General features: G+C 37.2%; 1 protein-coding gene across 1 annotated transcript; it reads left to right on the top strand.

Moving 5' to 3' along the window:
- The first annotated feature begins 216 nt into the window (after nucleotides 1-216).
- Nucleotides 217-24,671, top strand: slc6a2 (solute carrier family 6 member 2). The gene is made up of 15 exons (XM_075464635.1): nucleotides 217-307; nucleotides 711-1,169; nucleotides 2,698-2,829; nucleotides 4,882-5,119; nucleotides 13,775-13,913; nucleotides 14,381-14,515; nucleotides 15,184-15,287; nucleotides 16,786-16,910; nucleotides 17,048-17,160; nucleotides 17,782-17,910; nucleotides 18,695-18,794; nucleotides 19,324-19,424; nucleotides 21,686-21,856; nucleotides 22,505-22,576; nucleotides 22,868-24,671. The coding sequence occupies exons 2-15, from the start codon at nucleotides 872-874 to the stop codon at nucleotides 22,889-22,891; spliced, it is 1,881 nt and encodes a 626-aa protein (XP_075320750.1). The 5' UTR covers nucleotides 217-307; nucleotides 711-871; the 3' UTR covers nucleotides 22,892-24,671.
- Nucleotides 24,672-27,779: the final 3,108 nt, after the last annotated feature.

The following is a 27,779-nucleotide window of genomic DNA, read 5'->3' as shown; positions in this document are numbered from 1 at the left end:
TCCCGTTCCAAGTGGATTAATCCTAATACTTCTGTCAGGTCAGAGGTGAATATTTACCTTAAGTTTATGGAAACTTGCGCTAAGACAAAACCTTTCATGCCAAGTCTACATGAAACTGGTGAAAAAGTGTTCAATTATAAAATATCACGTGGAAGAGAGAGAGGAAACTGATTTAAAAGCTCGCATTTTTTTATCCTCTCCTTGAGAAGGCGAGTCTCAAAGTTCCTTCAGAATGGGCAGTCTTCCCTCAGATGCGTCCGGACAACAGCAGCATCGGGTCATGGAGAGGTGTCCTTAGCTTTACCAAGTACGCCAAATAGCCTTTTTTATTTTGGCTTTTACAGGACTTTAAATTGCTTTAGTAATTGAGTCATATTGAAGCAGTCACTTACCTTTTTCATTATCCTTATGAACAATGTTCTTAAATTGCCTAATTCAGCGCGCAATGCGCGTGGTGTATTTTCTCAGAGTATCTTTCACTTAACAATTGTTAATGATGTGCAATAGACTACAGCCATCAGTGTTTTATCTTAATACGGCACTTGTATCTGAATCATACAGACAGAGGGTCTGTCTGCTATATGGAGAATAAAGTAATTTCCCGTCTCCAACCCCTAAACTGTATTTCCACTTGTGCGTAACTGTACTTGAACTTTACGCACACGTACCAAACCTCTCCAAATTCTCTATTTGTCTTCCCTCCTACCCAGCCGATGCACGCGGAGGTGTCACCTGTAGATTACACCGTGGACACTTGCTTATTAGGTTTGGATAGCGATCCTCAACCCGGCGCCCCGACTGCTCCGCCAGAACCCTCAGGGGACCTTGAGAGCACCGTGCCGGCGTGGGCTTCGCACGCATCGCAGAGAAGATGAATATCCAGGTTCTGCCAGAGCACAAGCTCTCGTCGGTTGCCCCGCTGAAACAATGCAATGTGGAGAAAAAAGAGGTTGAACTGATTCTGGTGAAGGACCAGAATGGTGTCCAGTACACCAGTTCCGCAATCATTCCCACCCCTGGGCACCTCGCAGGTCCGCCTGGGTCCACCTCCGAGGAAGAGCGAGAAACTTGGAGCAAGAAAATAGACTTTCTCTTGTCGGTTATTGGCTTCGCGGTGGACTTGGCCAATGTTTGGAGATTTCCTTACTTGTGCTACAAAAATGGAGGAGGTGAGTAAGTAATGTGTGTTCTTTTTTATTATTTTATTTTTTATTTCTTATTGATGTGAGTTAAGCTGAATAGCTGAAATAATCTAATAGATCTAACCGAATTTCGCGCGCAGTTAGTTTCTGATATAATATGCTTAAACGGCTAATCATAAATATTTAAACAGAAAGATACATGTACAATGCAGTTGCATTTGTTGTCCATTCTTACATTCAAATGTTTCCAAAACATGTTGAAACAGCCTTAGAAAGCAAATCTACTGCATCGTTTTTTTGTTGTTGTTTTTTTTTTTTTTTCAGATGTGCATATAGTTGATGATAAGTTTTGTTCTTGTTCTAATATGAGCTCCTTTAATCTCCTTTAATTGTCCCAGGTGTATAAATGGGGAAGTGCATTTAGGAGTCATGATGAAGGAAATGCCTCATTTTATTTTTCCAGGCATGCACAGCTGAACTGTATAATTTGAGTCTGTCCGATAATTCACAAAAAGTGACAAGATCTCCACACAAACTGACAGATGGGTAACTGGAGGCAGCTGAATGTGTATTTTTAGATTTCCTGTTAGTTTGTTTTAAATGTTCCATGCATTTCTTGACAAAGGTTAGATCCATTAAAACAGTAGAAAAATGTTTTATAATATACTCAAATAGTTTCTTCATGTTTAGAACATTGAGAAAATGCCCACTCAGTAACAATGTACAGTGATGTTGAAAGTAATTTTCATTTAAATATTTGCAAGTTAACAAGAAAAAAGTATTTTGTGTGATGGTGAGAACTCCTCTGTTTGCTTATGTAAAACCCATGTAGCTTTGAAACTGATATGTCTGATGATATCCTGTTAAAAAATATATCTACATAGTTTATCTGGTTACTCCAGTTTGTTTTTGACCTCACAGTTACTCTGTAAATGTATCTATTGATTGTTGTCAAAACTAATAAGCTCTGAAGCTTCATTATACTGAGAGACAACAACAGTAGTATGTGCGAGGATGAACCAACAAAAGATTTTTTCTTTTTTTTTCTTTACCTTCAATATTCACGACAACAGAATGCTCACTAGAAGGTGTGCCCGGTATTCTGTTTGTCCATGTATCCATTTACAGGGCAAAAATAAACATGTTGTGCTCGGTGCTCTCAGTGGTCAACTCCACCACCGGGCTGTCAATCAAACTGGCCCTCAGCAAAATGCATTCATCACTGTGGATAGTGTGTCATCTCTGATGGACAATGTCAACAGCAGTTCAATTAAAAGAGGTCATTTCCTTGTTGATAGATGTGCTTCTGAGGCACAGCATGAAAATAGCTTTGAGCCTCCCCTTGAGTATGCTATGGTTTGTTATTTTTTCAGAGAATGTCAAACCCCCTACCACTTCTGTGTCTGTGTTCATTTCGAGGGGTGTTGTGTTTTGTCTAGTGCCTGTTTCAGTGCCAAGCAATAATTTGAAATGTTCTACTCCTAACAAAAAGTTGAAGTAGAGGCGAAGTAGCAGAAAAAAAATATTTGAATGTAAAACAATTGTGTCTTTCCAGGTGCCTTTTTGATCCCCTACATTCTTTTCCTGGTAATTGCGGGGATGCCATTGTTCTATATGGAACTTGCCTTGGGTCAGTACAACAGAGAAGGAGCAGCTACTGTTTGGAAAATATGCCCTGTCTTTAAAGGTGAAATGCAACACACACATGTACACAGACACACAAACCGCACGTAAATCCAAAGCTACTCTCTTATGAACTTGCATGTCTATGGACTTCAGCCTCTTTGTAACCTCTAAAACAGTGCTGTCTTGCCCTTTAATTTCATCCCCTTGTTCTTGTCCTTTCCCCCTTTGATGTCCATAAGAGTCAATTGTAACTAAAACCTGTCACAGTGGCTCTTTCATCTGCCTTTTTTCTTTTTTTTTAAAGAAAACCTTTTTGATTGTACTTTCAACCCTATGCCCCTGTGTATACTTGTGGAAATATCTATCTCAAATGAATAAATCAAAACCAATCTAGGTCAGTGTTTGTAATATGCCTGGGACAGTGGCTGATTTAATTGCATTATGAATCAGTTAATACCAACAGAAACATCATGGGAAAAAAAAAATAAAATCCACCATGATGTAAGTTTTTGTTGGGTCATCCTTAAACTAATCCTTACACTGAGTTAAATAAGACACAGCTATGAATTCACACAATATCAATATTCCTTTAAAATAACTTATACCAGTGAACTGCACAAGCCTGTTTTTGTGCTTATTAACTTAATAAGAAGCACTAACAACACATTTTTTTTCCAATACTGCCAGACACGTATCTACTGAACCAGCACCAGTCACTGCTTTTGTTGGCTTCGGTGCTGAGGCGGGTTTGTTTTTTTCCTGCATAGAACGAGAGGGTGAAGGGTTTATGGGCTTCTCTGTTTCATGTAAGGACATCACATTCCAGGGGAGATAGAATAACACATCCTATTTCACACGCCAGAAACAGCTCAAAATGATGGACAATAACCATTAATGCCTGGTAAATATGTGCGTGTGAACAATTTTTTAAACAACCGAGAGGTTAGTCAGATAAAGGTGATGTACAATCACCTTCAAGCTGAAGCCCCAGTGAGAAAGTAAGCCCACTTCAAGATAATGATAAGATAATGACGCAATCTTAAGGTATGGTTGTTTGAAATGTCTGTTGGTTTTGTCCATGCTGCTCATGATTTGCTCTTCAGTGTGTTACTTGGGTACTAGATGTATCTTCTTTTCTTCGTTAACACATTGAATACCGGCGATGTTTACGGAATTATGTCGTAGAATCCCAGCGTTCTAAACCATTTTTTGACCTTTTTTGTACAGTCACAGCATATTATGTGATAGAGCCACTGAAACATGTTATGGCTCGTTTCAAAGCTGAGACTTTAAACTCTTTGTGGGTCAAAACTGCGTGTCTCTAGGTGCCGCCATTAGCGAGCTATCCTTAGCTAAACCAAGGCGGGTATCCACCAAAATCAACAACAAACTGAGATATCGGGGCTTTTGTGAAACGTGCGCTCTTTCAGCCTGTCGCACTTTAGATACTTACATATCCGGGTCAGAGGATTTGCGTCGTGTCGCATGTTGCAAAGCTAACCTGTTCATAAGACCGCCTCCTTAGACTTGTCGCGTGTCTTCTTCTCCTTCTTGTTGTTTGTTTATGTTACTTTACCGTCACCCTCTGGAAACCGACACTTGCGATTGGACAAAATGCGGAAATGCACAACAATCAATGCAGCGTTATCAAAATTGTTCTTGAGTTGACGCAAAGCCATTGGCGTAATGATCAAAATGTCCAGATGATGACACCAGTTTTTGACTGCCATCTATGTCAGTTCTGTTCATCACATAATTACAAAAATCACACAGAATGTGCATTAGAATGTATAGATTCAGAATCCATAAAAAAAATGTAAAAACGTATTTTTACCATTTGGGAGCCAACGCATGGGCAGTAAAAACGTAGTTTTACGTGACTTGGGAGTTAATGTGTTAAGTGCAATTGCAGCATTTGGATACTGCTTGTACTAACGCACATAATTTGCAGTGAAAATGAATATTCATTGAATTTACAGGTGGCCTGTGTTCCTCATCAGTAATGCACTAATTTGAGTTTTTCACGGTATAACAGGGAAAAACTAATGATTACATGGTTTAAACTTTGTAAGAGGATTCTCTTCCTCTTCTCTAATAACCCTGTGCTCCCCAGGTGTGGGCTACACAGTGATTCTCATAGCCCTGTACGTTGGCTTCTACTACAATGTCATCATTGCCTGGTCCCTCCACTACCTGTTCTCCTCCATGACTAGTGAGCTACCATGGCTCCATTGTAACAACATCTGGAACAGTAGGAACTGCACCGATCCCAAAGCCATCAACGGATCTGTCCTTGGCAATGGCACCTCTTATGCCAAGTACAAGATCACCCCAGCAGCTGAGTACTATGAGTAAGTTATGTTTAAAATTCTCAGCAAATGATTAATCTGAAAGTAACCCGTATGATTAGGACTTTTTGTAACTCGGATATTTAGTGGACCTAACTTTTTCAGCTTGGAAGGTATCCAAATAGTTAACTTTTCTGAAAGGGGACCCAATATTTCTGGTGATCCCTCAACCTTCTGGTAATACTTTCCTGAAGACATTAAGGTTGAATGACTGATGAGATCTTATATCAAATAAATAGAGACGGGGTATCTAGGATACGTAATTTTATGGCAATAGTTTGATGTACCATTATTTCAGTGACTTGTCCCGCATGTCAGTGTAGCTACTGTGTGCATATGGTACTGTTTGTTATTTTCTTGATTTTCAAGTCACTATATATAACATGATATAACTAAGAAATATATAAATAAGAAATATATTGATATAGATATAAATCTTTTACTGTATAATATTGCTGGCTAGAGCTTTCATACTCGTATGAAATTAGCCTTGTGAATTACGACAAACCTTTAAAAAAGTGATGCAATAGCAACCAAAGGATAGACATGGTCCATAAAACAAAAATCCAAAGTATATAATCTGGTTTTATTAATAAAGTTCATTGACGGTAAAGAAATCAGTGCATGTGCATGGACAGGCTGACAACAATAGGGTATTTTCAGAGAGATGTTCCGTGGGGTTTGACGCTGTAGGGGCATAAAATCCTCCTATCTATATCAAATATATTGATATAGATATAAATCTTTTACTGTCTAATATTGCTGTTTTGTTTTAGTCATGCCCTGACCCAGAAGTAGACCAATAACAGAGCAACAAAATATAGCATGTATTTAATTTCTTGAGAAAAATAAAGTGTAGATCGCAGCACGTACAAAATGTACAGAGCTGTATAGAAGTTCAACTCATTACTCCACATGATGCTAATATGGTGCAAGCTTCATTGTTTGTCAGTTGTATTAGCTCATGTAACAGATCAACTTGAAATATTAATAAGCTAAAAGCGGGCATTGTGTCATCTATCACAGTCCTCATTCAATAACTGACCTCTCTCCTGTGCTTGTAGACCCAATGAGAGAAGTCTAATTAAATGACCCACCTAAGCTATTATCAGTTTGTGCATAGAATCGTACTGAGTGTTAAATTAACAACTTTGCTGAGTCATTATGTGATCTACTTATTGACAGCATTATATGAATTGATGTTTTCAGTATAAGATAGTAATCTTAGAAAATAGTGTCTTGTGTAAACCCCCATAATACAAGTGAACCACTGTCAATATGAAGAAGGTGATCATTTACATAAAAGGGAGCAGAGTACTCTAAAATTGTCTACCCATAAGTGTTTGCACCACAAAAGGTGTTTACATAAAAAGTTCAAATGAGCTCTTTGAAGTGAATGAAAAGAGCTGCCTCTGTTTATAGTTCAAAGACAGCCAGTTCTTCCTCAGCCCCTTTTAAGACTCACTATGCAGCCCAGAGGAAGTCTGGAAAATGACTTGGACAATACAAGGGACACATGCTAAGCATGACGCACAGAATAAAGTCAGAATGTAACACAGCCAATAACTAAGATTGTTATTGTCCAGTCCTTTTCTGCTGAGCAACATGGTCTAATACAGTATGTTTATTTAAAAAGCATCCCTGGTTATTCTTTCAAGGATCTCCAAACCTGATACATCATAGGTATGTAAACACTTTTTATTCATCACAAGGAGGCCAATACTCGTATGAAAGCTCTAGCCTTGCGAATTACGACATACCTTTAAAAAAGTGATGCAATAGCAATCAAAGGATAGACATGGTCCATAAAACAAAAATCCAAAGTATATAATCTGGTTGTATTAATACAGTTCATTGACGGTAAAGAAATCAGTGCATGTGCATGGACAGGCTGACAACAATAGGGTATTTTCAGAGAGATGTTCCGTGGGGTTTGACGCTGTAGGGGACCATAAATCCTCCTTTCAGCTAGCTTTGAGTACAGGAGCAAGGCCAAGGCACAGCATGAGGGAGGCCAACTGAGTCAACAATTCAGTTGCTTCACCTTTTACACTGTTCTACATCCAAAAAATAAATGTGTCTGATGCAGTATTTCATAGAGTTAATTTAATTTGGTGCAGTTCTAGTGGTTAGTGAAAGAAAACTCAAACTTCACATTAGAGAAAAATGTAGATATCTTGGAGTTTTCATCAACTGAAATGCAGCACATTAAGTTCTGTCTGCAGCTGCAACTGTTATATCATCACTCTACAGATTTTCAAGCAATAACCTATTTACGTATCCAACTGACAAACAGTAACATTAGCAATGATTAGCATCTATTTTTGTCTCTGGCTGTCAGAAAGATGGATTGTACTCTAGATCTAATATTCACTTTGTATTAAGTATTTTTTCGACCTTTAATAACTTCTGAAATATTTTGCTTCTCAGTCTGCCATTTATTGTGGATTAGAGGATGTGTAGTTTGATCATTAGAGCCTGCTAATAGGAGTGAAGCAACCAGTACAGTCAGAGCTGTAAACTAAAGCAATGAAGCTCTTGAAAACTTTATATCAGTGAAAGCTTTCATGTATATATTGATATAAAGCTTTATTACACCGGATAGTGTAGTGGTAAGATTGCCACCTTTCATGTGTGTGACCTTGATTCAAATCCCCTGCTTGAAAGGTACTACTTCCAATAGGGGTCCTTAGGCAAGACCCACATTACCCTACATGTAAGTCGCTTTGGATAAAAGTGTCTACCAAATACATAAACATATTATATAGAATAGTGTTTTTTGCAGCTTTGTTACAGGTTTATTTTGGCTGTAACTGGTAAAGGGGTTACGACAGCATTTTGTGAGGCTTATTTTTAGGATCATGTGTGCCATTTTCAGAGAAAGTTAGTATAAAGAGTACAAAACCCTCATGAAAATAATAATAATTGAAAATCACCGTTATTGAGATGAACAAGGAGATGTCTCTTTTACATATTCATCTACATACAGCAAATGCTTTCTGTAAGTAACCCTGATGATCTCACTCATGGAAGAGATGGAGAGAGATGGAAGAGATTTTTAAGGAAATTTGGTAGAGCTAAATACATTTTTCTTCTTGGTCTGACAATATGTACCTTAACTCTGTCCTATGGCACACCAGCAAGAACTCAGTCAGGCAGTCACAGCAGGATTTTGGTGTACCTGTTTATGTCATCTTTCTTTGGTAAAAGTTAGTAAAAGTACCTGGTGAAAAATGAGGTGTAAATTGGCAGTAATCTAGAACTTTCCATCAATGCAGTTTTTTTGCAAAATGAATCCACAGAGTGACCATAGATTGTAGTTACTCCTAGAATCCAGAACTCCCGATCTAAGAACTTCAGATCTAGCTTCATTCTACACAAAGGTATTACAATTTCTTTTCTTTTTTTTTCTCATTGTTCCTCTGAGATTGAAGTAGATAGCCAATGATTCTGCAGATTCTTGTATCCTAGTAAGACCCATTTCTATGATGAAGCTAGAAGAGCTAGCTAGCAAGGTGTTAGTTCGAGGCTACTGCTTCTAGTAGGCCTATGTATAAGGTTCAGTTGTTAAAGGTGGGGTTGGCTTTTTCACAATTTATATTTCGTCTCTTTCTAATTGTGCAGTCATGAAATTCAACATTGAATGTGCAAACTGAGGCCTGTCGACTCTAACATGTTGCTCTTGGATTCTTTGGAATTTCTCTGAGTATTGTACAGTTTGACCTTGAGGTGAAATTACTGGAACTGCACTCCTTGGAAGATTGGCAGCTGTCTGAGAAGTTTTCCACCTGTGAATAATCTTTCTTACTGCAGAATGTTTCACAAATTGTTTAAAACCCTTCCAAGAATGACGAGCAGCAACAGACCAGTAAACTGCCAAAACTTCAGATTTTTATAGAGGTATTCATGCTTGCTAGTGGTCAGTTGATCAGTGAATTTTAATATATCAGCACCTGGCATATATAAACACATGAATATGTATATGGAGATATATGTGTGTATATCTTTTTTGTTTGTGCATATATTTCATTAGTCCCCATATTATTTCTCTTTAAATCGCTTCCAAAATGAAGCAACAATATCTGATTTAATGCCAGGGATAAATAGACATGATAAATCACCTTCATTTAAACAAAAATATCTTAAAACATAGACACTTGAACTTCGATTGCACACACAATTTACCTTATTTATTGAAACAAGTACTTTTAAAATAACAAGGACAGAACCATGTGTAATTGATTAAATAACCCTCCCCCAATCTCATGATCTGCAGGCCTATCATTTGTATCTATTTATTAAATGCAAGCCTTGTTTCTCCTGTCAAAACCAACACTAAGACCAGGCTGCATGCATTAATGTGCCAGCCTCAAGTACACAGAGACCAACTGCTGGCAGCAATCAGGGTTAGGATAGAAAGACAACCAGCTTTCTGAGTGATGATAAGACTAAATGTGTTTAGAGTAACTGGACCAAAGGGACTCTGACTGATGTTTTTGTGTGCATTTACTGGAAGTGCATTATCAATGCTATCAGATGAAAAAGGAGGCCTTGGGGCTTTACAACACTACACTAACACGAAACCTGTAGGTCACAGCAAAGTCTTGAAATTTCTTTCCCTAAATAAACTGAAACAGTCTTCACACTGCTATCGTCCTTCCCAAAGATCATATAGCTTTAATTTTTTTGTTAGATAAAGATAAATAAATGTTAAAGGGTTTTACAGATCCTTCATTCCCAAAGGAGAGTGTGTCTGAACATACTTCACTTTGCGTGTTCCTGAGGTTTTTTTTGTATGTGTTGAGCTGTTGTGTAAGCAACCTTAGTATCTGATCCAAATAAAGTTCCACTGTTTATCAGCCCATAACATCACATGCCAACTAAATTGAATCTTTCATGAGGGAAGTCTTAAGGAAAATTTGAATGGAACAAAAGCACTTGTCCAATGTCCAATTAAAACACAGTGCTTTGTAGCTCAGGAGCAACATCTAACAATTTTGAACATTTTTCGTAGTCTGTCTTTGTCGTGTATATTACTTGTTTTACCATCAGAAGTACCCACTGAAACAGACACGACAGAGTTCTTATGAATACGGACCTTTCTGTTACAACTGGAAATGGAAACCAAGAGCTTCTGATCACAAACAATCATGGTAAACGTTGTTGGCCACTTAAAGGTAATATAGAATTTAAGCTCAAACACACATCATCTTCAATTAAACATTTTTCCTTCACTGTACTTTTCATATATACATATATTTCTAACTTAGAGATACCAGTTATTGTAAACCATCCAATAACTATGTAAAAACAGACTCTCATAAATGACACAATACCTTATGGCATGTAGACCAGAGACTTTTCCAGGAACACATAAACTTTTGTAGGATTTTTTTTTCCTTTCATCTGGACCACTGGGACATAGTCTTCATTTCTATTGCTTGGATGGTCACGTCTTTCCTTAAGAGATTACCCTAGTTTTATTAGTTCTTGCGTAAAGATGTGCAGAAGTTACTTTTATTTAGTTGTAGTTCCTTACTTTCATTATTGACACTCATAAGATTTTATGCTAAAAAGATCTATCACATATGCTCAGTAGGTATTTGACGTAGAGTTGCATATTGTGTCATTCGTGCAATTTTATCCGACGTGCAGCACCTCTTTTATTCTACAAAGAAGATAGCATCAGAAACCTTGCTCAAATTTAGGAGGCTGCTCACAATCACTGCGCTCCACTCGTTTTCATAATGAAACTGTTCCTGCATCAAAGTTCTCCTGAAACCGAGATTGTTCACATTTTCAACAAATGGGATACAAGCTGTTGGCTCCTATGCTCTATGCTATTCTTCACGATTGCCACCTGAAAAAACATCTCTAAATTTAGTCAGAAACAGCTGAAAAAAACTGTGAGGTCAAAATGAACAAACTTGGGCCCGGAACAAAAAACATAGAGCAAATTTTCCTAATCCTTATCTCCAGGCTAGAGTCAGCCCCTGAGAGACACAGTTATATTTTTATTTCCATCTTATCAAATCTATAAATTATAGAGTAAATGACTGCCTGAGTCAGCATTTGGGAGCTGCGTTGCAAATAAGTCAGTTCATGTCAATGTTACGCCTCGTAAAAACTGTTACAGACATTCTTGTCAAAGTAGTTCAAGGTGGCTTTTCAAATGAATATGGCGAGCTTGAAAACTTTGTAAAAAATAGCACCAGATGCATTTTGGAGCATATTTGATCTGATGCAGGTACGGGAACCTCCGCAATAGAAGGGCCTATGTAAATCGTTTGTTGTGGTCCACTTTAAATTAGCTACACAGCTTTTTTCGAAAGGCATATAAAGTACTCTAGAGCCTGACAGATGAATGCTGGAATAGCTCTCCACAGAGTTGTTGTTTTTTTTCTGTTCAAATTGGCTATGATTATTTCAAGGTATCACACGAACTTTACCCCATTTCACTTTGGTAAACTAAAGTTGTGCACTTCCTTCCCACTACTATACAGCAGACATTCCTTAAAAAAAAAAACATGCAGCAATAAACAATAATTGGATAGGAAAGGGAGAGACACCATTTGTCTTCCCTTTTTTCATTATATCATAACACTTTTAATTGTCACCTTGACATGATGGCATGTTTGGCTGAAAGTAAATTGCTGATAAAAGTGGGAGAATACCACTAAGAAGTCATTACTGGTGGTGTCATATCATTTGTTTGAATGTGGGTGAGAAAAATTCATCTTGAGAGCCAAGAAACAAATGGCATTTTAATTCAGACACATCTTGCTTTCACCCATACTGATACCTTAATTGAAGATTAAAGATGACTAATAGACGCAGAAGAACATCTAAATGCATTTGTAAGTTATTGAAGGTTATTTGTAGTCATTGAAATGAACACTCAGTGAGGGGATTAACTGAAGGTATGTGAAAGCAGCACTCTAAAAATGTTGACTGAGAGTGGAGTGCTGTCATGATTCGCCTAAGAGAGCATCTTTCATTCTTGTACTCCCATATTCACATTGCTACTTCCATCTGGGCAGCTTTTAAAGACTCACATAACTGATGTATTTCTTGGGTGGGCCTGCTTAAAAACAAAACAGTTTTACAGTAACAGTTACATGCTGTCCAAAAAAAAACCAGAACAACATGCAATACCTCAGACTATTTACACGCATACATAAAGGCATTCTTAAGGTGCTTGAAGTGACTTTCCAGAGTTTTGGAAACTCAAAGTATGTTCACTGTTGTATTTTGATTTGCAAAAGTGCTAGACGCAAAAGTGTGGCCACCCTACAATATCAGTACATACTAACATCACAGTTGCAAATACCTTCATAGACTGTGTCACTACATAGTACAACAGTGCTCCACCACTCTTGAGTTTTCTTTACCATTTATATACTTCTTATGCCATTTTTGTACCATGTTTATAATGTAATGTAATGTTTATAATGTAATACTAACATGTCTAATAGTGTCTAACAGGGATGGCATTACATTGGATCCTGCAGGATTTGTTTTTGATAATCACAACTCTTTCAGATAATCAGGCTAGTTTATTTGGACTGTACTGCAGATGTCAGCCATCCGCTGTCTTAACAACAGGTTAGAAAAATAAATCAATTAAAACCCATGACTATTACAGAGTCGTTTGGGACTGGACTGAGTGCAAATTAAACTCTTTCACATTGCTTTCAAGAGTCAATGTTAGCGGGTGTTAGTTTTTTTTTTGTTTTTTTTTTACCAGTTTGAAAAGGGACAAAGGGTCTTAATGAGACAACCAGAGTCATTCTTCTCCTCACATGTACCATATATTTTTGATAGGAGACAGATCTGGACTGCTGGCAGGCCAGTCAAACACACTCTCTCTTCCCTCTACTCGTCTGTGTCTGTGAAGCCATGCTGTTTCAGCTCATACAGGATGAGTCCTGGCATTGTGTTGCTGAATAACTATGAACCTTTTGGGAAAATGTTTCTCTGGAATTTAAATATATATGACTTTGCATCAATAGTACCTCAATGCATACCTTAACGCATAGTAATCCATGTATTTATCTTGGTGGCATATGTCCTCATGAAGGGCCACCTGAGGGCTCAAATGTTACAAGTGGTTTTCGGTCTTGGTCTTTAGACACTGAGATTTCCCAAGAACCTCCGACTCTTTTAATAATTTAATGCACTGTAGATGTTAAAAGACCACAGTTGTTTTCAATTTTAAACTTAGAAATATCTTTCTTTGAGCCGATCAATGATCCTCTGAAAGAGAGAATGAAAGAGAATGAAAAAGAGAAAAACCACAAAGTGGTGAGCCACTTCCCAATCTTATTTGAAAGACTAAACCTTTGGTGAGTGCTCCTTTTATATCTAATTCTGACACCCTAACCAATTAATGTGCTGACTGTAGAATTTGACAGAACGCTGTTACTTCTATCTTCTACTCTAACTTTTTTGAGTCTGTTGCTGGGATCAAATCTTGAATTTATTTATATTTTCTAAATTAAGTTCATTACTAAAGATTCTGAAAATCATTTACATTGTTCTCATGTCTGTTAAAAAAAAAAAAAAAAGGTCCAAATGTACAATTAAAGATTCAAGTTTTTATCGCAATTTAGAAAACTTCCCAAAAGCTATTTATTCTTTCTGCTTGGTCTTATGCAGACGGGGTGTGCTTAACCTTCATCAAAGTCGTGGGATCCATGACCTGGGATTGCCCCGCTGGGAGTTAAGTTTGTGTTTGGTTGCTGTCGTCTTCATCCTCTACTTCAGCCTGTGGAAAGGTGTCAAGTCTTCAGGAAAGGTACAGCATTGGACCACCAAACAACAACTGTTGATTTCTTAAACCTGAATCATTTCATGCCAAGTTATATCAGAAAAAGAAACTACTTGTAGCTCGCTTAGCTTTTTGAACTATAGGTTATAAAAAAAAAGAATAAATAAATCCAGTGAAGAGTTAATGACAAACACTGTGACTATTCTCTCCTATGATAATTACATGTATCATATAATACAAAGTTACTTTGTCTCATGTATCCTAGTGCCATTGCAGTGATTCCTACCAGATGTTGATTGCATATCTTTAAATATTTACGAGATACTTAACAAAATAATTTATTTAATCTTAACTTACTTAATCAGATAGTGAGAAAATTAAAGTGTAATTTTCTTTTCTTGATGTACATTGTCAACCACTATCTGTGCCTTTTAAGATTACTTCATTGAAAAGGGTGGGGGGGTTTCACCTGTTTGTTCTGTGTTTGTCCTCAGGTGGTGTACATCACAGCTACTATGCCCTACGTGGTCTTGTTTGTGTTGCTCATCCGAGGCATAACTCTACCAGGATCTGGTGATGGCATCAGAGCCTACCTCCACATTGACTTCAAGCGTCTCAAAAATCTAGAGGTTAGAGACAGTGCCTGTCAACAACAATGCATCAGTGAGAGTGGAAGGTTATTTTTTTAAGTTAAATATCCAGGTTTCATTGCTGGACAGACTTTTCATTTGAAATTATTTGTTGATCTCTGGTTCTGTGTAAACTCATGGTAGCCTCAGATCTGTTCATCTATCTTATATACTACATGTAACATTTGTATCCAGGTAGATCTAAAGAGCCCTCTCCCTTTTTTACTGTAATCCACTGGGTGGAGTATTGCGTTCTGAGGGCTAAAGGCTAAATTCTGTTGGTGCCTCCCATACTGAATGTATGTGCAGAATGTGAATGAACACACTTTATAAACCCTTGTTAAGATACAATCTTCCACCAGCAGACCTCATGTATGTTGAAAGAGTTGATAAAAAGTTCATGTTTGTGGACATTTGTGGACCTTGTGTTTAAATGTGATCAACTTATTTTTTTCAAACCAGAGTCAGGACTTCCTGGCTTATAAAATGGTACAGGTAAAAAGAAATGTGTTTTCCAAGGAAAGCAGTGTAACTGGTTTACATTTTTGAAGTAATGAACATTGATTGATAAAAACGACAATTTATTTTGAATTCAGTCTGTGTCTATGAAGTATTTAGCTTGGATAAAAAGGCTCTCCTGTTTCTCTGCTTTTTTTGGCCACCCATAGGTGTGGACTGATGCTGCCACCCAAATATTCTACTCACTGGGAGCAGGCTTTGGTGTGCTCATTGCATTTGCCAGCTATAACAAGTTTGACAACAACTGCTACAGGTAGGAGCTTTATACTGAAGCAACATCCTGCTGTTTCTAAACAGCCTGCCTTTTTTCATTCTGTGTCTGGATAACACAGCAGAGGTGATGCTAATCTGCCCTGCTTATTCCAATGTGCGGATGTACGAGGACAGATAAAGCACAAGCCAGGGAAGGTTGCCAGATACTAGCCAAAGGCTGCACATTGGCTGTTGTCATAGAGCTGCTCTTCCTCAGAAAAAATCCAGACTTTACGTTGTGAGATTTGCTTATCTTTTTCCTGTGTTGATAGGTTGTGGTGGTGTTGTTGGAGGCAGATGCTGTTGACCAAACAGTGGACAAAATATATCTTACTGGAGCAACACACCTCTCTACAACATTGATTGTCCAAATGATTTCACAACTACTGTACTGTTAACTATGGTATATAATGGTTATTATCAAATACATGACCTCCCTGTAGGTGTCACATAATGGAAAGTGTCATCATGGAGCCTTCCAAGATTATTTGTTGATGTACTACATGGTATAAGCAATATGAAATCCTCCTCTCTTGTCTTGTCTCATTCCCTTAATTCTCTTCAACCCCAGACCGGGCCCCTTCCTCCTTTCCTCCTCATGTGTCCCAGTTAGAGTTATGCGTGGCAGGTGGAAACTGCTTTATGCCCTTTGTGGCACATTAACAAATTTAAAATTATTGAAAGAAAGTGACCTGGAAAAGCCAGTGATGTTTGGAAAACAACAACTAAAAAAAACAAGACATTGTTTTTAAAAAGGTAAAAAAAGAAGTATAGCACAATTAATCAGTGCATCCCATAGTTTAGTGGAAAATAGAAGACAACATTATTACACTTAGCAAAAACTACCACTAACAACACTGAGAATATGAAGACAAGGCAGCGAGAAAAAAAAAATTGAATATGCTTTATTTCTCCTTCGCCTTAATGATCTTTGTCTGATCATGTTTGTGTAGCTACTTGTCTAGTGACCTGAATGACCAGACAGGAGGTCAGCGTTGGATAAGAACCTTTTAAAAATTGTTCACGGCCTATACACAATAGAAAAAGAAGAAAAGTAAGAGGGGAAGTCAAATGGAAGGAAATTGTTCATTGAGAGGTTTCTGTTCCCTAAACCTGAAGGTGGCTGGGGTCAAGTTGACCCTATTCATTCTGTCAGTGGCCACGGAACAGCGCTCTAATTACAGAGCAAACTACCAACCAGGAGCAGAGAACAAAAGCCTCAGCTTAATCAACAGTGTTGTGATGATCAGCCCATGACACACTTGAAAGATGTCAAGTAACACATAGTCTTATTTTAACATTACTTCAGAGAGCAGCACAGATTTTAGCAGCTCAAAAATGTTAGTATTGAAGAATGAATATATTTTTATTAAATCCTTATTGAGTCCTTTGCCAAACTACAGCTGAAATCAGTTTAGATCTTTTAGGAATGTATAATATTCACAATAAGAAAACCAGAGTTCTTTTTAATTTATTGTTTTTTCATTTTCTTACACTAGGGATGCTCTCTTGACCAGCACCGTGAACTGTGTCACCAGTTTCTTCTCAGGGTTTGCCATTTTCTCTGTGCTTGGATACATGGCTTACAAACATGGGGTGAAAATAGAGGACGTGGCAACAGAGGGTGAGTTCTGGTATTCCCCATTCAAAATATACTCACACTCCGGATCTACATAACCAGTTTAAAAAGATACATAGCTGCCATTACTGTGATTTTGTATCTTCCAGCAATTAAAATCAAAATATCTTTTGTATGTACAGGAGCGGGTCTAGTGTTTATCATCTATCCTGAGGCAATTTCTACACTACCCGGCTCAACGATTTGGGCTATTGTGTTTTTCCTCATGTTGCTGACTCTGGGCATTGACAGCTCGGTGAGTACCACTGACCACTTTGACAACTCCTTAGTATTAAATTATGTAATCAAAAGTAGAATTATTCTTGGAATATTCAAATTGATATCTTCTAACGCATATATTCAAAGATATTGACAAGATACGGTACATGTTGTGAGATGAACATAACTAAAATTACATAAGAATGAAGACTTATGTATGTCCTCTAAAACAAGATCTGAACTGTTCATTTTTTATCAAATGGATGCAATTCAAAAAAATCTTTTCAAATATTTATGTTATTGGTAATCAAAAACACCACTGTAAGTAGAATGTATAGTAAATTAAACTCAGTTCAATATTGTCTCCTTATTCATATCACAGCCTGAGTCATTGTCATCTGGCCCTTTATATCATGAGGCAATTGGTAACCTTTTGTGTGAAGCACTAGCTTGGGGCTTCAGGTGGGGCTACAAGTACTGGCTGTTTAATTTCATCCATGGTATGCGCAGGTATCCAACAGTCACACTTGGACTGACATATAACTACTGACAGCAAATTGGTTGTATTGACCATCAGAGTACATTTCCAGTTGGGAGCAACTTTTAATGATAATGTCTATTAAATCTGTCTATATAAATGTCTATTTGTGTCCCACAGATGGGTGGGATGGAAGCAGTGATCACAGGCCTGACAGACGACTTTAAGATTCTGAAGCGGAATAGAAAGCTCTTCACCTTTGCCACTGCTTTTGGAACCTTCCTTGTTGCCCTGATCTGCATTACTAATGTTAGTATCACATTTTATAGTCTGTTTTTACATTTAGTTATCAACTTGATTATATTCATACGGTTTTGAATATTTTGATTAGGTAATATGATTAAAGTTCTGCAGTCGCAAACATGATAAATGGGGGGGTAGAACTACACTTGACTTTCATGTCATATGATCTTTTGTCATCAGAGAACAAAATTGTCTGACAAAGCCATAGTACTCGCTCAAAGAAATGATCAGAGGAGCTATTGCATCACACTCTTATGATGAATTGCAATTGAATAAAAGCTATGTCCAGGAAGCCAACAAATACTTTTTCTCTGAGGTACCATTCATTCACATGGCCTCAGCAGCAAGGAAAAACATTAGCCATTACAGACGTGCAAAGTCTGGAGACAGAATGGTTTATGAAAAATGATGTTAGTGATTGTTGTGATGGTTTCTTCCCCTAATCAAATTAATAAAACATATTGAGAAAGTCAATGATTTCTTTTGCATCCAAATTTCCAGGTACAAGATTGTACTGCTCAGGATACATATAAAAGATTTAGTGTGCAAAAAACTCAAATGCACAGGGAGTATCTCTAATGTGAGTCGAAACGGAGATTCTACAAGGTGGACCTGAAGGCCCCCCAAAGTGCAATAAAAGCATATATAGTTCAGTAAACTCTTTAAAGTGGGAAGAACACTTGCTGATTGATGGCATGCAAGGGTCTACTTATCTTAAAGTGTAAAGGATTACAGACAGGCCACACGTTCAGACACATTAAATTTTCTTTTTCTCCGTCCTCCTCTGCAGGGTGGGATCTATGTTCTGACCTTGCTTGATAAGTATGCAGCAGGGACCTCTATACTATTCGCTGTGTTGATCGAGGCCATTGGAGTGTCATGGTTTTATGGTAAGAAATTCAGTACTAATTAAGAATATTTGTGAGAAACACTTATTCCAAAGCATCATTAATCATGAGTTTGGATAGACAATGAATTTAGTCAGACATTTTAAACACTCTCCCAGTTGTCATAATTTCAAGGAAATAAAACAACATACATCAGCACTGTAGGGAGGCTCATAATGGAATAGTTAATCTTTTAAGCAGTACAAGACAGATACCAATCCAAGGTCATTGAAAGAGGGAAGACAGAAACAACTAAATAAACATGGAAAACAACATGGTAATCTTGATGAGCATTAAGTAATAACGTCAAGAGCACATGATTATTTTGTTTCAGGTTAAGGTCAACTCATGTCAGAACAGAAAACTATCAGTACATGAGGATGTAGACCATCACATGTTAGATTTCCTCCTACTCTCCAGTGATACTGCATACTTGCCACAAAAAACTATGTGTAGCATACGGCGACTGAATGTTGATTGTATATCACTCCACTCTCCCAAGTAACTATTTCACTTTTCATGCTCTCTGCAGGTGTGGACCGTTTCAGCGAAGATATCGAGCGCATGATGGGCTTTAAGCCAGGACTATACTGGAGGCTTTGCTGGAAATTTGTCAGCCCAGTTTTTCTGCTGGTGAGGACAAAAAAAAAAAAAAGTTTAGACTGGTATCCCGACATAAGAATATTATCTGCCTCATTTCTAACATTTATTGGGGGATTAGACTTTAAATTGCACCTTTTATCCTTTTATATAAAATCCTTTTATACAATTGCCTGTCTGCACCCTCGCCTGGACAACAGTGGAAGTTTGCAGTATTAAGGTTAATATGTCACTGCACACTGTGAGAAAAAGGAAAAACGCTAAAATAAATTACCATTGTTTCCAGATATATCTTCATACGTTTGAAGCCTTTGTACTACCTACTTTATATATACAGCCATGTGAAAAAGAAAGTACATCTTTTTCCACTAAGATTCTGCTTATCAGGACATTATAGAAGAAAAATAAAATCATCTGGTCCTTCCCGTTTCTCAAAATTAGGTAAATTCCTCCTCAGATGAACAGAAACACAACATTATTACAGTGTCATTATTCATTTACCAACAGGTAAGCCAAAATGCAGAGGCAGTGTGTGCAAAACTAAGTATACAAAAATGATTTTGGAGCTTGTAAAACCACCTTTTAACAGGAGTAGATTTAAATGACTACTTTCTTCATGATGTTATCAGTCTCTCACATTGTTATGAAGGAATTTTGGTCCACTCTCACTCTTACCATGCTACTTTAGTTAGTTTTTGCACAGCTCTCTTACGGTACCCCCAGAGCACTTCTATTAATTTGACATTTGGACATTTACTGAGTTAGAATGAACCTTTGATTCTTTTCTTTTTATAGCCATTTTGTATTTGACCTCATATTTAACTCTAGAATACTTTGGTATACAGAGTTCATTGTTGACTCAAAGACTAAAAGGTGCCTGGGTCCTGTGTCTGCAAAACAAGCCCATATCATCATCCCTCCACCACCATGCTTAAAAGTTGGTGTGAGGTGTTTGTGCTCATATGCTGGGTTTGGTTCTCTCCAAGCATGCCATTGTGCGTCTTGACCAAACAACTTTATTTTGGTCTCCTTTGTCCAAAGAACATTATTTCAGAAGTCCCGTGGCTTTTTCAAATGCAACTTTGCAAACCTAAGCTGTGCTGCCATGTTTCTCTTCCAAACAAAACGTACTTGTTCAGTCTTTTTGTTACTGCACAGACATGAACTTTAAGAGTTAGCTTGCCAACTGACACCTGTAGCTCCTGTTTTTTTTTCTTTTCTTTTGCGGTTTCAAAAATTAGTTCAGACAAATATATTCTGAGAGTATTGGAAACTCCCTTGAATATTTTTCACTTTTCAATGTAGAGTGATGGACTCCTTATTGTTTGAAAATGATCTTATACTCCTCCCTACACTGACAAATAGCAACTCTTCAAAGATCATTCCTGATATCTTTCCATTTTGGCATTGTGTTAACATACATGAAGAAACGCTGAAGAAAATCCTGCTGTGATTTGGTCATATTTGCCGATGGTTGCTACTTACCCTCTTTCTTCCCATCAAAAACATTAAGTGTGTAGTTTTTCACTGAATCCTTTGGGATTTTGACTTAGTTTTTATGTCAGGATAGCTCACCATCAGTGATATTCCACTTAATTTACAGTAAGCTTTTTTCATACAGTCTGTGAATGTGCAGTACACGTGGATTAAAAAACAACAACAAAACACACAGTTCTTATTTACTTGATAGTTATCATTAGAGCTCCAAAAACTTATAAACAGTACCTAACATTTACAGTGCTGTGCAGCTTTTAAGGCACAGAAAGTAAAATTTTGAAAAAATAATGGTGTCTGTAGTTTTTCTTTCACCATTTATGTTCAACTTCAATCAGTTGAAGCAAACAGAAAAATAAACTGGTAAGATCCCCCCCTCTATAAAGATAATCTATACGATATGCTTGCACATAATTTAGCGGATACTTACCAGTGGTACTAAATCTAAAAACTAGAATTCAGATCCTGATCAAAACAGAGATCCATCCGTCCATCCACTTTCTATACCTACTTAATGCAAGTCAGGGTCAACTGAATAAATTCAATTTCACAAAAAAAGCTATTTGTAGAGAACTTAAAAGAGGGTGTCCGTTGCGGTCCATTAAAATATTCTAACCATTGATCTCACTTACTCTATTCCACTCTTGTCGTTACATTTTTTTTTCCTTCTCTCAATCTCTTACTTTTTACTTTCTACCCCTCTAATGTCTCGGGGCTTGAATGTCACAAGCATTGCCAGTACAAACAAATGGAACACTTCTAATGTGTCTGTTTTTCTTTTTTTCTCCTCTCTTTCACAGTTTGTGGTAATAGCTAGTACTGTGAATTCAACAGGCCTGAAGTATGATGATTACATCTTCCCCAACTGGTCCAACGTTCTGGGCTGGGGTGTGGCGATGTCCTCCATGCTGTTTGTTCCCGTTTATGCCGTGTACAAATTCTGCACCGTACCAGGAACGACCTTCAAAGAGGTCTGTATCTAGGCATTTTTGCTACAAAGTATGACAAAGTACAGCAATTGAAAACATTTCTGTAGCTATCTGAATAATAAATATGTTGACTTAAAGTTTTGGCTGATGTTCAGTGACAAGGAAAGAGCACAGGAAAATCTTTTTTTTCCAGGTCTAGCACTTTTGTGGGAAAACTCAACAAAAACACAAGCTCTGAGAGTTTGATTGTAATCGTCAAAGTAGAGCACAGCTATTTTTATTCCTCAGCAGCCAACCAGTGTCATCTTGACACTGCTGTCACAATCCTCACATCCAATTGCTATTTCCTGTTGATAGTTGAGGTTGACGATTTCTCATTGGTTCTCAGGATAGACACAATATAATCTCCATGAAAACAGCTGACATTGCAAATGATGTTCTTGCGTCGCCTCCCCACGATAGCCAGAAGAAATTGTTCAGATGTTTCTGAGAAGAATTTGACAAAAACTATTCTGATGACATTCGATTGCATTTGCTCTTGAATGTCTTATATTATCTGAACTATTTTACATTGCAACTGTTTAAAAAAGAAGAAATATTAAGTGTGGTTTCTGTATAGTTTTTAGAAAATATATCTATTGTAAGAGGAAATGGGAATGATGTGTTATTACTGTATTGCTTGTTTTGCAGAGGATAGCCTACTGCATCACTCCAGAACATGAACATCATTTGGTGGCAGAAGGAAATATACGGCAGTTCAAAGTAAGTGCAACATTTTGTGCTTTTCTTACAGGACAACTCTGGAAATAATGTGAGTAGCTGCTAGTAATGCGGATTTGAAAGCATTTGTTTGTGAATTGACTTCTGCACTGAATTTTGCTAATGTAGGAGCAGGCAAAAGAGTTAGCAATATCACTTTTTTAATTCTTATTCATGTTCCTATTTTCATTCCTGACAACATGAGCTGGTAAGCAAGACAATTGTGACAAGTAAACGAGAATGCAGTATTTTATAAGGACACAAAAAAAAGTAAGACTCTGTTCTGTTTTCCAGCTCAAGCACTGGTTGGCCATTTGATCACAAATACCCAGAACTGTCATCCATCATTGGGAGATCCTGTGTGCCAACAGTGGTCAGACAAACAAGGAGATCAACAGGCTCTGGTCTCTCTCAGCAGGCTCATTCTTCTTCCTGTGCATTTACCACACAAGGCCTTTGTTGTCAACAGCAGCTTCACGTACTTTGATTTCAGTTTCTCAAACCATTTGCCAAATTTAATTACTGCCTCAGCTCATAAGGGAGGAGAAGGCCATGGGGAAATGTATAGATACTTCCACATGGACATAATTATAGTTTTAAAGTATTATTATAACAAATCATAGCTTTAGTCATGATGTTAGATAAATTGTGTTGACACTATTACCTCTTGGGAGGGATAAGAAATACAATTAGAACCCAAACCACTCCTTAACTTCTCTGTGTATCACTATACAAGGATCATAATAATATAATCAAGGTCAGTGATAAATTATTATTGCTTTATTATAGGAAAAAAGATTTTGTTCTTTCCATTCTGTTAGCACAGTGGCCTATCTCTGTCAGTGCCTTATTAAGTGAGACTCTCCATCTTTCCTATAGTCCATACAGAAAGAGATAGAATATACTGTGCCGACTCAGGAACCCTAAAAAGTCCAAATTATTTGTGGATGGCAATCTCTTGTGTTTGACTCAACTCTTTGACATTAACATCAAAGGGCTGGAGATCAACAGCTAATTAAGTTGAAGCTATTCAGTAAAGGAAAAACAGGCCAATCATAAAGATTTTGTGCCACATTGTATTACAGAAAAGGGAATAATGCATATGCCGTGCCAAGCTTTTAAAGAACTTCAGCAGACTTCATGAACTTTCATGCTTCGAAAAGCTGGACTAACTATCAAGCTCAGTCCGAAAGACAGACTAATGTGGAACTTGCTCAGTGCCTAGCTGATCAGAGTGCAGTGGGAAAATTCACCAAAACAAATGGCGTTACTGTTACAGATAGTTTTGTATTATAGTTATGTGATTTCAAATTTTGGTCTTTTCCGTTTTTCTAAGGAATATCTGTGGCTTTTCCTCCAAAGGATCAATGAGAGGTGTGTGTGTGTGTGTGTGTGTGTGTGTGTGTGTTGGGATTTGTTGCCACCATACAGTTTGTTGTTGGTGTACAGTACACTGAGAAATGGAAATTGAAAAAGACTTTTCACTGTACTGTATATTAATTATAATAACTGCACGGCCGCACCTTTTGCATTTTAGTTTTCAACATACAGTAACTTGTGGGGTTTTTCATCACCATGGAACTGCAAGCATGTTCCTTTAGGTGTGATATGAATATTTTCTTCTTTTTTTTTATTTATTGGAATTAAGCTGAATTGAACCTTTAATCATGATAAAACACCCTTAATCAAAGGATTAAAGCCACAAATAAAAAAAATAAAAACATTATGTGGAATATATAAGGAGATATAAAAATATATTCTTTTGTTATATCTAATCTTGTATTTATCAAATTGTTTATAGCAAATTGTGAATGTAAAGTATTTTAAACGTAACTGTCCATAGTCAAAAAAAAAAAAGGTGTTTGATGTGAAGCTAAGATGAACTATTGAGAAAAAAAGAAAATCTTCAGTGTAACCTTGGGCTACTTTGTCATGTATGAGTGTGAGCAAATACACCCTGGATCTCATGGATCATGTTTACAGAAATACTGTGTACAATACCAATATCCTGTTGAACGTGAGTGACAACTGTAAAAAAAATAAAAAAGAAGTCTTAAGTATTCACACACCAAGAATAAAGAATTTCTCTTAAACACAACTCATGGCCATGTGATTTGAGCTTCGCTTTAATGTTGGTCCTGTGGTGAGGAACTTGACAAACCACATGTGGTTTTAGAGCTACGGGTGTTTCAGAGCAGCTTACTGTGACTATCACATGCTCCACATATTCCTTTGACATCCTTACGCTTATGTGATATATTGATATAGTTGAGCCATTCTGAATGACTTTATATATTTATATCCTGGTCCATTTTGATCATGCTTGGCTGGATGTGTAACGGGAGGCGTTAAGACCCGATTGCAGCAGACTGCCAAGCTGGCTCAGTTCTCAATATAATCTATTGTCGACAACAGTTCTGAATGAAGGGAGCAGAAAAACAAGTTCAAACCAGATTAACAATCCAAGCAGGCAGAAAACTCCACAGGAAACAGGCTGACAAAGGAAAGCCAGCAGTCATATTCACAGAAGCTCCAAAAATGCAATAAGAAAAAAAAAGTTCACAATGCAATATTCGTAGTCAGAAACTGAAGGCCGGTAGCTTTACCGGGGTGTGGACAGAGAGGATGTATCCGAAACCGGCACAGTTGACAACAGGTGATCAAACCAGGGGAAAAAAAGGCTGGAAGTTCTTGCATAGCCACAGCAAAGACAATCTGACAAGGAGTGAATGAGCTGGGGAAGTTTACTTACTGGTTTGCTTGGAGAGTGGAAGACTAATGATGCACAGGTGAGCTGAGTTGGCTGAAGAGATAGGTGTGACTGACAGGCAAAGTGGAAAAGTACTGGGAGATGAGTAGAACTGTGACAGGACAATAATGCTATACTTGTCAAAAATGACTTACTGATTATTGACCAGGAGATAAAAGCTAGAACAAACTAAATCCATAAACAAGAATCCAGTGCTAGTTAAAGAACTTGTGAGGGCTTTGGATCAAAAATCAATGTCCAAATAAGTTTATAACCAGTATTATGTAGGCTATTAGTACTATAGATGATAGGCAACCATGTAGTGATGAAGCTGATCATCATGAAAAATAAAATTGGGGATGCCTAAACCGAAGATTTAAAGATATAAGGATTCAAAGAGTAAAATATTTAAGATAACTGAGTACAAATACATAACTTGTGAATAGATTACTAAATACATTATGCTTTTGATTTTGATGTTTAGCTTGTATCGAGAAATTAACATGTATTCAAAGTTATTTAGTTAGATTTTTTTTAGGTGGCACATCAATAACTTAGGGTTAGGGTAAGTAGCAATGTTAGTAATCAGTAGACGTCAGTCAGAGCGCTTGCAGTTTGAAGAATCAGGGAGAAATTCTGACAAGGCAAGCTAAGCTAACAGCTATGCAAATGTATCCACAGAAGAGCAAATTTTTGTCCGTATGAAAAAACTAATGGCTAAAACATTTCTTAGTGTTTTAAGCAATCAATTTATATTGCAGATTTTAAACCATGTTGATTTTGTATCGGACAGTGATGTACTTTGTAATCATTTTCTCAACGGCAAATCACTGTGTAATATGCATGCTGGCCGCGCAATATCCTGCCACTGATCAGCATTGCCAGTTTGATCACAAAGCAACAACAATGAAAGAGTAAAAAAGATGAAAGTAAAGACAGCAGCTTTACTCTGAGGAAGAAAGTGGATGTATCTGTAAATCACAATTTGGTAAACTGGTACAAAGAGAGACTTAATTGAGAGATACACTAGTACTATGTAGTTTAGAAATCCACAATATAGTGTTTGCTCAACCCCCTAAGAAATCTTGAAGGTTTAATTTTATTTAGAGGTAGAGATTCTCTCTTCTTGGGCCCTAGTCTGAGTAGCTGTTAGCTGGCACTGTCATCAAAATTCCAAAGGATGGACAGGTGGAAGGTTTAGCCTTTTCTTGAGGCTCCTGAGAAAGTTTCAGTCTAATTCTTTCAAGTGGAACACTGGATACTCTAAATGCTGTTTGTACAAAAGCGAACAAGTATAAAACAACATAAACTTCTCAATTGGATTGTTGGATATTAGTAAATTTTTTGTCAACTGGACTCTGATATACTATAACAAAAAAAAGGATTTTAGTTCACAGACTTTAGTATTAAAACATTTGATATGTGTGATAGATGTGGAAATGAATTTAGATGTATAGACATCATTAGATGCAGTTTGATAAGTTTGAAACACTCCACACTCACATACTGGGAAAACAGCGAGGATATCTTATATGCAGTGGTGATTTTAGTAAAGAAAAAACGTTTAAAAAACCAGCTTCAGAGAAGCCAGTCTCTGTCTTACATAAACATTGCCTGACATGTGTCTCACAAAGATGCTTCTCAGTCAAAGTCTAAAGGTTTTGACAGTGAGAGAGACAGGAGAGAGACAGCAGAGAGACTTATTAACCTGATGTCTTTTACATTTTTACAGTTTTGATAAGAATAAATTGGCAGTGAAGCGGTGAGAACTGAACCTGCTCCAAACGAAAATAAGTTTCAAACATGAGTTACCACGCTGATAAAACCTGGTAAGAGGGGAACCAAGTTCAAACCCAGCGTTAGCTGGAAATCACCTCATTAAGCCGCTCTCTTCGTAGTACGGCCCCCTTTTCTAGGAATTTGCTCTTCTGCTTACAGCTTAGATTTAGTTTCCAAGCTTTTGTGTCAACAGATCACAAATCCTTATCCTTTCTATTGACAGGGTAAAGTTTGGATATGTCTTTTGTGACTTTGTTTTGTAATGTTCTCTATCTTATCTTTGTGTTTTTTGTTTTGAAGTCCATTACCCTCTGTATATTGTCATTAAAACCCCTGGCAACAGTTTTGGAATCACCACTCAGGATATTCAGTTTGTCTAGTCTTTCTTTTTTTTGAAAATGAAAGCAGCCACAGTAATGACACAAAACATTTAACAGCTGAAATTCTGGCTTTGTAAAATATATCCAACAATTTACACACACATATATACATATTTATAAATAAGTATATATCAATTGCTGTGATTTCAATTTACATTTATATTTTAACCTCTGATGTGTCATTTAGAAATACTTAATGTTTGTCCCTTGTTTCTGAGCATTTACTTCACAATTTTCCTCCACATTTTAGTAAACTGCTCCTGAGTAGAAGCAAATGCAGGATATGACTTGTATATCT

This window comes from Odontesthes bonariensis, chromosome 1, assembly GCF_027942865.1.
Source record: "Odontesthes bonariensis isolate fOdoBon6 chromosome 1, fOdoBon6.hap1, whole genome shotgun sequence".
NCBI lineage: Eukaryota > Metazoa > Chordata > Actinopteri > Atheriniformes > Atherinopsidae > Odontesthes > Odontesthes bonariensis.
This window is presented reverse-complemented; position numbering and strand designations above follow the sequence as displayed.